This window comes from Vulpes lagopus, chromosome 2 (genome assembly GCF_018345385.1).
Source record: "Vulpes lagopus strain Blue_001 chromosome 2, ASM1834538v1, whole genome shotgun sequence".
In the NCBI taxonomy this organism is placed as follows: domain Eukaryota; kingdom Metazoa; phylum Chordata; class Mammalia; order Carnivora; family Canidae; genus Vulpes; species Vulpes lagopus.
In genome coordinates, this window is record NC_054825.1 from 154,789,428 (window position 1) to 154,802,560 (window position 13,133).

The following is a 13,133-nucleotide window of genomic DNA, read 5'->3' on the forward strand; positions in this document are numbered from 1 at the left end:
TACCCACATACACATAATCAGTCTCAAACACTCGATGAAATAACTCTACCATCTTCCAGAATACAGATGAAGCCCACACCACACAACACATTCATCTGCCCGTGACATATTACCAATCCTATAAAATAGTCACAGACCCGCTCTCACATCCCCAGATATGTGCTCACAGCTCCTGAAAGTCAACAGAAATGCATGTAACCAGACAGCATGCCCCAAATGGACAAAGGATCCATCCACATTTCAAAATATCAGCCTTAACAGTAAAACAGCTAGTCATTTTATGAACAAAACAACTTTATTCAGGAATAGCAGAGGAAGTGCAATCTGGAACATGCCAACTATGGCGACCTACAGGCAAGTGCAGAGAAGGAGAGAGGGACTTGTTTTTATAAAGGAAGGGAGTAAGTTGGGAGGAGTGGTTTTGAATCAAAGTTGACTAGAGAAGATCCAGAGTCCCGGGTGGTGGCAGCTTTTCATCCACTGGGTGCCTGGAGCAGTCAGCAATGCTTCTATCGGAGTTAGGGGTAATGCCTGAGGGCTCCCAGAGTCCCTACTAAATGACATTACCTTTATCATTTTCATAGAAAATAAGCAGCCCCTACACCAAGATTAACAGGCACACCCTCCCCAACATTGCCAGTATGCATGAGCAGCTAACTCTTCCTAACCCGACCCTACACGCAAACTGCAAACATTCAGGGGGCAGGGCCCTAAATCACAAACACATCACCCAAACACGTTGAACGTGCCTGAGTTACAACTCAAACCCTATAAATAAACTTAACCCCATCTACTCACGGAAAAACACACTCCAGACTTCCACTGAGCCCCAAACCATCACCGAGACATCAGCAACCCACACAGGACGATGATATGCTAGTCAGATTCCCTCCAACTCTGTAAAAACACAAATAAACCTCAAAAGTAGGAATTCATGTCAACAGATTCTCAGCAGATTCTCAAATAGGATGTGTGCAAAACCACGCAGGGCCCATGGGTCCTCCGGGGGCACAGGAGACTGCAAAGACACGAACCCACGACACCCTTCCAGGTGCACACGACTACCCACAACCCCTGCTTCCAAACACAAGACCCATCTTGACGTCTTTAAATAAACCCTAAATCTCCACAACCCACGCACACCGACACAGTCCTTTCACTCGCAAGGAACACAGCCACGCACCACCTCAGGTCCCATAAGAACACGGGTACGCTTTGCGCTGGCAAAGGCTTCTAACTACCAACCAGCTCCCCCCATGACACAGTGTAGGGCTAAGTGCACACACTTAACCGGCTGTGAGCAAGGACTTACCAATGATAACACGGGTACGATTCCCCGCGCCTGGTCCCGCAAACCTAGGGGTTACCTACCACAGTCCTAGGTACAGCTCCACTCCACAGCCACCCCTCCTGTACTCACTCCCTTCGCGGCATCCCCCCAGGCACAGCAGAGCCTCCACGACCCCACTCTCAGGGTGCCTCCACCCCTGCAGCTGACCCGGGGACCAAGACACCTGGACACGAAAAGGGACCTACTGACCACCCGAGACCCCAGACAGTGAACCCAGGGGCCCGCAGGCGCCTGGAGCCCGGGTCGGCCAGGGACCCCTGAACACTGACCAGCAACCCTTGAGCAAGGACCCTAGACTCCTGAGCGGTGACCCCAGACCCACGAGCTGCCCCGGGCCCCTGAACGCTGACCCCCACCCCTGAGCAGGGACCCCAACTCCTGAGCAGTGACCCCAGACCCGCGGGCCGCCCCGAGTCCCTGAACGCTGACCCCCACCCCTGAGCAGGGACCCCAACTCCTGAGCGGTGACCCCAGACCCACGAGCTGCCCCGGGCCCCTGAACGCTGACCCCCACCCCTGAGCAGGGACCCCAACTCCTGAGCGGTGACCGCAGAACCACGAGCTGCCCCGGGCCCCTGAACGCTGACCCCACCCCTGAGCAGGGACCCCAACTCCTGAGCGGTGACCGCAGAACCACGAGCTGCCCCGGGCCCCTGAACGCTGACCCCCACCCCTGAGCAGGGACCCCAACTCCCGAGCGGTGACCCCAGACCCACGAGCTGCCCCGGGCCCCTGAACGCTGACCACACCCCTGAGCAGGGACCCCAACTCCTGAGCGGTGACCGCAGAACCACGAGCTGCCCCGACCCCTGAACGCTGACCCCCCACCCCTGAGCAGGGACCCCAACTCCCGAGCGGTGACCCCAGACCCGCGGGCCGCCCCGACTCCTGAACGCTGACCCCCACCCCTGAGCAGGGACCCCAACTCCCGAGCGGTGACCCCAGACCCACGAGCTGCCCCGGTCCCCTGAACGCTGACCCCCACCCCTGAGCAGGGACCCCAACTCCTGAGCGGTGACCCCAGACCCGCGGGCCGCCCCGGGCCCCTGAACGCTGACCCCCACCCCTGAGCAGGGACCCCAACTCCTGAGCGGTGACCCCAGACCCACGAGCTGCCCCGGGCCCCTGAACGCTGACCCCCACCCCTGAGCAGGGACCCCAACTCCCGAGCGGTGACCCCAGACCCACGGGCCGCCCCGACTCCTGAACGCTGACCCCCACCCCTGAGCAGGGACCCCAACTCCCGAGCGGTGACCCCAGACCCGCGGGCCGCCCCGACTCCTGAACGCTGACCCCCACCCCTGAGCAGGGACCCCAACTCCCGAGCGGTGACCCCAGACCCACGAGCTGCCCCGGGCCCCTGAACGCTGACCACACCCCTGAGCAGGGACCCCAACTCCTGAGCGGTGACCCCAGACCCACGAGCTGCCCCGGGCCCCTGAACGCTGACCACACCCCTGAGCAGGGACCCCAACTCCTGAGCGGTGACCGCAGAACCACGAGCTGCCCCGACCCCTGAACGCTGACCCCCACCCCTGAGCAGGGACCCCAACTCCCGAGCGGTGACCCCAGACCCGCGGGCCGCCCCGACTCCTGAACGCTGACCCCCACCCCTGAGCAGGGACCCCAACTCCCGAGCGGTGACCCCAGACCCACGAGCTGCCCCGGGCCCCTGAACGCTGACCCCCACCCCTGAGCAGGGACCCCAACTCCCGAGCGGTGACCCCAGGCCCCCGGGCCGCCCCGGGTCCCGCCGCCGACCCCAGGAACCGGCCTCAGCCCCGCGGGGTCCAGGCGCGCACACCGTGATCCTCCAGAGAGTCGGTCCCGGCCCGTCCACGCCGCCAGCGCAGAGGGCCACACCACCCGCGCCGACACAGCCGCGCAGGGAACACCACCCTCGGCGGCTACCCCCGAGAGCCCAGGAGCACGCCCGGCCTCCATTTTCCACCGCGCGAGCCCGAGGCCGCCCGCGCCCCGCGCCCCGCGCCCCGCGCCCCGCGCCCCGCGCCCCGCGCCCCGCGCCCCGCGCCGTCAGGACCCGGCCACCCGCCCACGCATGCGCGCCTCCCCCCACAACGAACCGACTAACGGACGCCGGGAGCCGTTGGGGGCGGGTCCAGGGCCCAGGAGCCCGTCCCCGGGGCGCGTGCGCGTGCGCGTGCGCATGCGGGCAGGCCGGGGCACGTGCGGGGCGCGCCCAGAAGTCCCTGCGGGAGAGGCCAAGCCGGAGGGTCGGGGCGCCTCGGGGGCGGCGCCGGGACTCCTGCGCCCCGCACTCCTTGTGGCCGGGGAAGGGAGCCCTCGCGGTCACCACGTCCTAGACGTGCCCTCTGTAACCGTCCTGAGGACGCGGCCAAGTGCCCCTGAGCCCGAGGCCTCGCGTGTGGACAGTGCGGCTCAGCGGCCGCCCCGCGTCCTGCTGCAGGTGCCCTGCACCCGCCGCGCCCCCGCCCCCGAGCCCCGAGGTTCCACGGAGGCCCTGTGCTGGCGGAGGATCCAGACCCGGAGCACTCGCAGGGGTCCTCCCGCCTCCACCGAGGCAGCCTGTTAGCCTAGGGTTCCCGGTGGGCTGGTCCCGGGCTGTGCACCCGCCAGGGTCCCCTGTGCGGCTGTTCCCGGGCTGTGCACCTGCCAGGGTCCCCGGTGCAGCTGGTCCTCGGCTGTGCACCCGCCAGGGTCCCCTGTGCGGCTGTTCCGGGGCTGTGCACCTGCCGGGGTCCCCGGTGCGGCTGCTCCCGGACTGTGCACCTGGTAAGGTCCCGGTGCAGCTGGTCCTCGGGTGTGCATCCGCCAGGGTCCCCGGTGCAGCTGGTCCTCGGCTGTGCACCTGCCAGGGTCCCCGGTGCAGCTGGTCCTCGGCTGTGCACCCGCCAGGGTCCCCGGTGCAGCTGGTCCTCGGCTGTGCACCCGCCAGGGTCCCCTGTGCGGCTGTTCCCGGGCTGTGCACCTGCCAGGGTCCCCGGTGCAGCTGGTCCTCGGCTGTGCACCCGCCAGGGTCCCCTGTGCGGCTGTTCCGGGGCTGTGCACCTGCCGGGGTCCCCGGTGCGGCTGCTCCCGGACTGTGCACCTGGTAAGGTCCCGGTGCAGCTGGTCCTCGGCTGTGCACCCGCCAGGTTCCCCTGTGCGGCTGTTCCCGGGCTGTGCACCTGCCAGGGTTCCTGGAAGGCCGTCCTTACACCGCGGGTGCCCACGGGGCGCTCCTGGGGATATTGTAGGTGGCTCAGCAGCAGTCTGGAGCTCGCTCCCTCTTCTGTTGGAATACCCGAATGTTCAGTGGCAGTAGAAAATGACTCAACTTTTTATTTTTTTTAATTTTTATTTATTTATGATAGTCACAGAGAGAGAGAGAGAGAGAGGCAGAGACACAGGCAGAGGGAGAAGCAGGCTCCATGCACCAGGAGCCCGATGTGGGATTCGATCCCGGATCTCCAGGATCGCGCCCTGGGCCAAAGGCGGGCGCCAAACCGCTGCGCCACCCAGGGATCCCTCAACTTTTTAATATTTGTGGAAGAAGCTTCCGTCGTCACAGCTCTTGCTGGTGCCTTGGGAGATGAGGGCTATTTCCTGGCACCGCAAACCTCCTAACCTCACACCACACACCTCCAAGTGCACGGAAGGGAGACTCCCCAGCGCTCAAGCCCGGTGTCTCCCCTGCTACCCGCGTTCTGTGATGGCTGGGAGGTCATCCCTCTTCTCAGACCCGTGACCCCTGTCCAGAGGTGGTTTATTCTCAGAGGTCACTGCAGGAATGCTCAGAGATCAGGGTCCAGAGATTTCTGTCACTCCCTCTACCACGAGTCCTCCCCAATTACGTTGGGGCTAATTTGCCTCCATGTGCTGCTGGACTCTAGGGAGTTCCAAGTGGTACCGAACTGACTGCAGATTTGAGACCAGATAATGTTTCCAAGTGTCATGTTTCTATCAGTGGCCCCACGACGGCTCATTCAGAGTGTGCATCTGAGCCATGAGTGAGAATCTTGTAAAGAGTTGGTCGAATTCCTGGATGGGGGGGGGGGGGCGTAAAAAGGACACTGCTTGCTCGAGTGCCTGAGTGCAACATTTTGCCTCAACATCTCTCTAATGGGAGGTTGTTGGTCGAAGACCGTTTCCGGCTTCCCGTGATGAAAGTTCAAGGCCTGAGAAGCCCTGGGTTCTCAGCCAGGTTGTTTATTGTTTCAGTCCCCAACAGGGACTTTTGAAATAAAGTTCACTGTGATTTGCTTGAATTGCTCTCAGCTCGTGTCCCCAACGAACGTCGAGGAAGAGGGGGTAGACAGAGGGGTGCGCGTGGAGGGCCTTTTGGGCTGCGCGGTGTGCACGGCCTGGGATGTGTCCCAGAGGGCCCCACCGTGCGGCTCACTCCCTCGGGTGGCCGGTCGATGACTCGGACGCTCGGGAAGTACTCTGTAAATACTCCCTGGCCCCTGTCAGGGTGCGAGCGGGGGGAACACCGAGAAACCATGAGGAAGTTGGACGGGAATTGAGAAAATACTTTCTTACACAACTGTAGCACAGGGTGGGGGTGCGGAGGAACCCCAGGCCCGGGACTCCCAGTCCATCCACCACCCTCCCCTGCAGGACGGCCCCTGTCACGTGTTCACACGTCCCTGCCCTCCGGAGTCAACTTTCCTTTGCAGGGACAAGGCACGGTTTCAGCCCCTTCTCAGGAGTCTTGTTCAGGGCCTGCCCAGTGTGGAGCCTGCCCTCCCTCTGAACCGCCCTCTCCTTCCCCAACACCCTGCCGCCATAGGAGCTCTGCCCCCGGGACAGCGGGAGTGAAGCTGCTCTCCCAACACACTTGGGTGCAGCCTCTGAAGGTCGCACACCTCGTCACCCTCGGCCAATCCCCAACAGTCGTCGTCTCACAAACAAAACACCAACGCTCCTTCATCTCATTGTGTCCTTGAGAAGCTGACGGTGATGTGCAACGTGAAAACACGCATCAGTGCGATGGTTCCTGAGGTGATACCGTGACTCCACATGCAGTTGAGCCCGGATTGCGGAAGCAGGGTCTGTCACGCGGACGGGGAATCTGCGGGCCCGTGAGCAGGGCTACCAGGGCAGACTGGCTGAGAGGAGGCTGGTGCTGGGGAAGGGATACGTTCCTGGCTTTGACTCAAGGCGCACAACCATTTCACAGGTACTGATTCTAACACCTAGAAAAACAGGGCTAGAGGGTGTTTTTATGTCCTTTAATGTCAGGAAGAGGAAGATTTCCTGTCCCTTATTTCAGTAGTTAGCCCCACTGAGCCTAGACCGGCAGTGACATAGGACGCACTGAGGTCTCTTCGTGACCAGGAAGAGCTGAATACGTTACACCTTCCTGGTGCAGATGCCGATATAATACAAAGCCCAGCTAAACGCAAAATTAGATAGAGGAGGAACAGATTTGCACTCAGAGTATATCAATAATGCTGCATGAGACACAGTTGTGGAAATAGCTGATGCCCTGTTTATGTAAAATTCCAATTCAACTGAGTGTCCGTTATTTTTATTTGCTAAATCTGGCCGCCCTATTCTACAGGGTCCTCTGAATTGTAAAGGATGGGAGCGCTGCTGCTTCTACGATCTAACCTCCAGGAATACGGAGAAGAGCCACAGTAGCAGAACAAAGACAATCACTGTGCATGCGAAACATATTTGGGAACCTGTGTCAACGTTTAACCAGAGAGAAATATGCTTTCGGGTGTCAAAAAAGCAGAAATAGTTGCATTTACTTTTAGCCACATCCTACATGTCTCTCAAGATTTAAAGGACCAGGTGACACTGGTTTCCTGGGAGAAAGGGGCTGCGTTGCCAGGAGGAAGAGGCGGGAGGAAGAGGCGTCACAGTCCTTCCACGATGTACAGTTTGACTTTGAACCAAACAAAGGTATTGGGTATTGCTGGCTTGAAATTTTACACTAAAATAATTAAAGAGGTTAAAAATCAACATCTGACAACAGCATCATAAGCCGGGGAACAGAACCTAGTGATGTGGGATCTCCTGTGTGGAGGCTGTGCATCCCCTTAAGAGACGGGCCTTCCCTCCCAGGGGCTCACAGGGAGGCTGGCTGGTCCCACTGCAGCCGCACAGCCCCTGACACCTCAGGGCGGTGGGCACACGGCCCGGGGCTGGAGGCCGACCTGCAGCTACACCTGCGGTACCTGCTGACACAAGGCTGATTTGACACCCTCGGGGCCCCGTGGCCTTCGTAATCAGGGTCTGTGTTCCAAACTGGGTTCAGACGGTCCAGCCCCTGTTGAAGTAAGTCAGGAGCCAGGTAGGAAGCGGAGTGGCCGCAGGGACTCCAGCCTGGGTTCGTGGACCCCGACTGGGAGCAGGGAGGGCACCGAGGCACACGTGGTGCTGTGAATGTGGAGCACAGCCTTCCCAGTTGCCCGGGAAGGCCCACCCCCGGCAGGGTGCCCCGGTATCATTTGAAAAGAACTCAGGGTTCTTGCCTACCTGCCAGAGCCTGGCTCCGGAATGTCTCCCCACCCCCACCCGGGGCCTGGCCCTCCGCCCCTCCCCCGGGCAGAATGTCCTGAGTCCTACATTCTCCCCGTTTAAATTCAAACTTTTCACTCCTCAACCTGCATCCTGAGCGTCTGCTGCAGCAGGTCACAGGGTGGGTCCTGCACGGGACTCCTCTGACTGTGGAGGCTGCCCTGCGGCAGCAGCCCTGCTGGGGGGATGGCGACAGGAGGAGGTAAGGCTGTAGGCGGGTGGATGGGGCAGATCTGGGCGGGCCTCAAATCCCTGGGATCCAACTGTGACGCTGGACCGGGCTGTGGGTGGGGTGAGGTGGAGGAAGGGGAGCTTGCTGGGCTGCGGGGGTCAGAGTCAGGGTCCCCGAGGCTGCCTCTCGTAGGCAGGCCTGCTGTCTTGGTGGGTGGGAGGGTCATTCCCCGCTGGAGGCCCGAGCCCGGAAAGGTGTGGTCTTCCCTCCCAGGGGGCAGGGGAAAGGGGCTGCACATCCTCCCTATAGAGTCCCCTCGTGGGAGGGTCCCTGCTCTGCCCCCGGGGACCCAGGGGCCCAGGGGCCCTCGGAGCCGGCTGCCACTCCCTGACTCCATCGCCCTTTCCTTCTGTCCACAGCGTTTCCAGTGCTGCGGCCCCACGTGGCCACGGACATGGGCGCCTTTGCGTCTCCTTTCCCATCCCAGCCGTTTCCCGCACCCCCTCACGGCATACCCCACCAGTCCTCCTGGGCGCTGCCCCCGCCGCCCCTCCTGAACCGGCCCTTCCCCCCCAGTGGCCCCCTGGAGCTGCCATCCTTCCCCAGCATCCCGCTGGTGGCAGGAGACGCTGGCCACGGCCCTGGGGGCCCCGGGACCTGCAACGTCATTGTGCAGGTCGGGTCAGAACAGGGGTCATTGGAGCCCCTCCAGACTCAGAACATCGTCCTGACCCAGGCCCCCCCCACCTGGAACTCGGCGGGGGCACTCTGTGGGGGCGCTGCGTGTCCCACACCCGTGTTCTTGGCGGCCTCTGTGATGGTACCCGGCGTACCCGCCTCGGCCTTTGGGGGCTCCCAGGTCGGCCAGGGAATCTCAGCCCCAGGCCCTCTGGCTGCGGCTCTGCCACCAGCGGCCCCGCTAAGCGCCCTGGAGCACTTCGTAAACACCGGGCCGCCGCCCCCCGGGGCTGGCAGGGAGGGCAGCGGAGCCAGCAACCCGAGCGCTGTGTCGCCCAAGGACTCCTGTAACCCCAGGAGCGTTTATGAGAACTTCAGGCGCTGGCAGCGCTTCAAGTCCCTGGCCCGCAGGCACCTGCCACAGAGTCCCGACGCCGAAGCTCTGTCCTGCTTTCTCATGTGAGTACCTGGGGCCCGTGGCATGCCCCCCCCGGGGGACCTGGGACAGTGCGTGGCGGGCAAGGCGTGAGGGGGGGCCACTCCGGGGAGGCACCTCTGGTCCGGTGACCATCTCAGCGGACCCCCAACCCCCGGGGAGCCTAGCCCACTTGACCTTGACCTTCCATGGGCCTCACGGTGCCATTGGCTGGGGCCTCGGGGGCAGAGAGGGCCCCACAAGAGAGGAGGAGCCAGGGTTAGGGAGCCGGGCCTCTGTAGTCCTGTCTCCTGGGAACACAGGATGGGGCCTCTCATGTGGAGGGGATGGCCCATCAGGTGGTATCGGCCACCAGGCCCTGCAGAGGCCACATGCAGCCCCATCCTCGATGTCCCAGAGGATGCCAGTAGGAAGGGGAGGCCCAGGCTTGGGAGGGGTCAGGGCGTGGGGTCCCTCCTCAGGGACTGGCACCGGCCTGCCTCTCTGTGGCCTCTGGGTCCCTCCTGAACTCAGGGGGACGGCCCTTCCCTCTGAGGACGGGGCTCCTGGTCTGGCCCCGGAATGTCAGGACTGTTGTTGTGAATGGCAGAGGCCAGGAGGAACGAGCCCCGAGCCCAGCCCGGCATCCCTGCCGAGGAGGCCAGGGGATGGTCAGCTGTGCTCCCGGGCAGGGGTGCGGGCGGGGCCAGCCGGGATGGCTGCTTCGTGCAGTCACCTGCCAGCTCTGGGCCACGTGCGTGGGTGGGGGTGCGCTCTGCTGTCCTGGGGGCGGGGCCTGGATGCCATGGAGCCCTGAGCCCTGAGCCCTGACCCCATGGCTTGCAGCCCGGTGCTGCGGACCCTGGCCCGCCTGAAGCCCGCGATGACGCTGGAGGAGGGCGTGTGGCGGGCCGTGCAGGAGTGGCAGAGCAAAAGCAACTTCGACCGGCTTATCTACTACGAGATGGCGGGAAAGTGAGTCAGGGTCCCCTGCCCAGGGCTGGGGGGCAGTCCAGGCCCAGGCCAGGGTCAAGGGGTGCCGGAGCTCGTCCCAGTGGGGCCCCCTCACCTCCCTTCCTGGATCCACCCTCCCCTGCTCTTGACTCACCCCTCCTTCCACCAGCTGGCCTGGGAATGGGGGGTGACCCCAAGTTCCCGCATGGTCGGACTCCCTGCGAGGGAGCGTGGGGGAGGGGCTGCACATCCAGCTGACTGCCTCCTTGGGGGCCGGGGTCACGGCCTCCCCTCCAGGCCCCTCCTCTCCTGGTCCCTCCACCTGCTGCCAACTTAGGGGGCTCCCCGGCGGGGCCCCGTCCTCAGTGCGGCTGGGCCTCCTCACCTCCAGGTTCATGGAGTTTGAGGTGGAGGAGGAGATGCGGATTCAGAAGTTGCAGTGGGTGAAGGTGGCCCAGGGCCTGCCTCCTTCAGCCCCCCCGAAGCCTGAACTGCGGGGGCCCCCGGCCCCAGGGACGGCCCCACAGCCAGGTACAGACCCACATTCCCATGGGAGCTGTGGCCACAGCAGGGTCTGGGGCAGCCGCTGTCCCCCGGGCCTGTCTTCTCCCTCACGTGGACGTGGCCACAGAGAGCCTGGAGTCTCAGCGCCCTGTGTCAGGACGGGTCCCAACCTGGAGAACTTCTCCTGTCCCCCCTCCCGTAGGGGTCCCTCCAGCAAGTCTGCCTGGGACGTGGGCTGTGTGGGGAGACCCTTGGAGCATTGGGGGGGTCACACCCACTCCCCGTATGGCTCTCAGATGCTCCTCCCTCCCGTCCCCCGTCCCACGGGGGCTGTGGTCTCAGGTGGTCCCGCCCCCACCACTTACCTCTGAGCCCCCCCCACCCCCCGCTGCCCTCCCAAGGCGCTGCTGGAGCCCCTCACGCCCCCTTCCTCCTTCCTGCTCTGTCTCAGCGTGCATTCCCAGGAAGGCGGGTTCCAGGGCCAAGCCATCCCGCCGGCAGCCACACAGACCCCGGCGGCCCCGAGACAACAAGGCGCCCAAGGAGATCCCCCCTGAGGCCGTGAGAGAGTACATGGACATCATGGACAGGCTGCTGGGGACTGCCCTCTCTGCCCCGGGGGGCCCAGTGGCTGAACGGGATGAGGACAGAAAGGAGCCACAGTGGGACGAGGACCCGGGTCTCCTGAGCTACATTGACCAGCTGTGTTCCCAGGAAGACTTCATCACCAAGGTGGGCTGGCCCGCAGCCTGCTGTCTAGAAGGTTCCCGGATTGGCCTCCAACACGGGGATCGGGGCTGCGCCCAGACCTCTGACACAAAGCTCCGTTCCGTGTTCCTGAGCTGAGTGTGTGCTTGTCTGTGTGCCTGCGCGTGCGTGTGTATGCCTGTGTGTGTCCATGCAGGCATGTGTGTATACTGTGTGTTTGCATGCACGTGTGTTCGTGCACGTGTGCCTATGTGTGCGTGCGTGTGTGTACCTGTGTGCATGCAGGTGGGCGTGCAGGTGTGTGGGTATGTACTTGTGTGTGTGCCTTTATGTCTGTGTGCACACCAGTTTGGGGGTGTGTGTGTGCATGCCTGTATCCACTGACTGCGATGTTAAATCATCCGGCCTTTGGAGAAGAATGGGGGGATCCGCACCTTCCAGGGTTCCTGCAGCACATCCTGGCCCCAGGGGCTCCTGCCAAGCTTACCCACGCCATTCCTCTGTCCCAGGTGGAGGCAGTCATCCACCCTACGTTCCTGGCGGAATTGCTTTCCTCGGAAACTCAGCTGGACCTTCAGGCCCTCGCTGAGAAACTGGAACGGGAGGAAGGATTGAGCCTTGCAGAGGTGAGCCTGGGGAGGGAGGGCACCAGGTGAGCCACGGGAGGGAGGGGACCAGATGAGCCTGGGGAGAGAGGGGACCCGGTGACTGGGAGGGAGGGGACCAGGAGGATGTCAGGAGAGCCACAGCCCCCAGGGCCCCCCTCCATCTCCCCCCGATGCCACCGTCCCCCCTCCCCCCTCACACCTGTGTGGCCACCATCACCTCCTTCCTTCCAGCTGGTGGAGAAAAGACTGGTGGCCTTGAAGGTGGAGGCTGGCGTGCGGACCCCCCCGCATCACTGCACAGCCGGGTGGGGCTCCGGTCCTGAGTGTGAGGCGGGTGCCCAGCTGGGGGCGGGCGACGGAGCCTGCGCCCCGGAGACGGCCGGCCAGGAACCCCAGAGGCAAAGCCGCGCGCACACGCACCTGTCGAGGCCCAGAGCCTTTGCTGGCTCCCCGGGACGACCAGAGCCCCCTGCGCCGTGGGCCGCACGGCCCCCCTCCCCTCCCCAGGGTCAGAGGTGCGCCTCCCTTGGCCCCGGCTCCCGGGGAGCCCCCGTTCTCAGGGAGGCCCCTCCCTCCCGGGACCCTGGGGGGGCCATGGTCGGCTCCAGTGAGGACGAGGAGCTGCCCAGCCTGGCCTTCCTCCTGGCCTTGCAGCACAGCCTGCTGCCCTGGGAGTTCTCCCAGAGTCCCACGCCCGACCGCCACCTCCCCAACCCCGCACGGCGGAGGACCCCGTCTCCCCAGAGGAGAGGTCTGGGCCCCGCCGCTCCCCTGGCCCCCAAGTCCTGGAAGCGGGCTCTGTGGGGGGGCCCAGACCCTGCAGGGAAGACGTCCCTCCCTGGGGCCCACCTCAGGGGCTCTGGGCATTCGGCCAAGGCCAAGGCCAAGGCCGTGGGGCCGCTTCACCCCTCACAGCCTCCAAAGAGAAGGTGTGACCCCTTTCCGATGGGGAGCAGGAGGAAGCGCCACTGCAGCCAGTAGGGGGGGGGGGTGCCCTCTGCCCCTGCCTGGGGCTCCCTGCAACCTTGAGAGGCCTCCTCACCTGGGCTGGTCCTGCCCAGGGGGGCAGAGAGAAAGGGAGGGAAGGAGGGAGGGAGGGAGGGAGAGAGGGAGGGAGAGAGGGAGAGGAAAAGGGAGGGAGGGAGGGGAAGAGGGAGGGAGGGAGGGGCCCCGTGGCAGCCCCCTGGGCACTGTGTGCACATTGGGAATAAAGATGGTTGTGTTGGGAAAGGCTCCGCGCTGCCTTCCTGG

The 13,133-nt window shown here is 63.7% G+C and overlaps 1 protein-coding gene and 1 long non-coding RNA gene across 2 annotated transcripts; one reads left to right on the forward strand and one right to left on the reverse strand.

Annotated features, from left to right (window-relative positions):
- Positions 1 to 306: 306 nt before the first annotated feature.
- On the reverse strand, positions 307 to 1,758 carry LOC121485134. Its single transcript, XR_005986212.1, has 3 exons — positions 1,313 to 1,758; positions 799 to 897; positions 307 to 553 (listed from the first exon to the last, which is right to left on the reverse strand). It is a non-coding gene; the product is annotated as an uncharacterized LOC121485134 (long non-coding RNA).
- A 1,652-nt stretch (positions 1,759 to 3,410) lies between these two features.
- LOC121478526 (NUT family member 2G-like) lies at positions 3,411 to 12,863 on the forward strand. Its single transcript, XM_041733591.1, has 9 exons — positions 3,411 to 3,900; positions 4,004 to 4,105; positions 4,269 to 4,424; positions 8,435 to 9,152; positions 9,955 to 10,083; positions 10,454 to 10,593; positions 11,018 to 11,298; positions 11,784 to 11,900; positions 12,114 to 12,863. The coding sequence occupies exons 1-9, from the start codon at positions 3,411 to 3,413 to the stop codon at positions 12,861 to 12,863; spliced, it is 2,883 nt and encodes a 960-aa protein (XP_041589525.1).
- Positions 12,864 to 13,133: the final 270 nt, after the last annotated feature.

Coding starts and splice junctions, on each gene's coding strand:
- LOC121478526 (XM_041733591.1), top strand. CDS start 3,411: ATGCGCGCCTCCCCCCACAACGAACCGACTAACGGACGCCGGGAGCCG. Junction 4,106..4,268: donor GCTCCCGGACTGTGCACCTG/GTAAGGTCCCGG, acceptor TGCACCCGCCAG/GGTCCCCTGTGCGGCTGTTC. Junction 4,425..8,434: donor GCTCCCGGACTGTGCACCTG/GTAAGGTCCCGG, acceptor TTCTGTCCACAG/CGTTTCCAGTGCTGCGGCCC.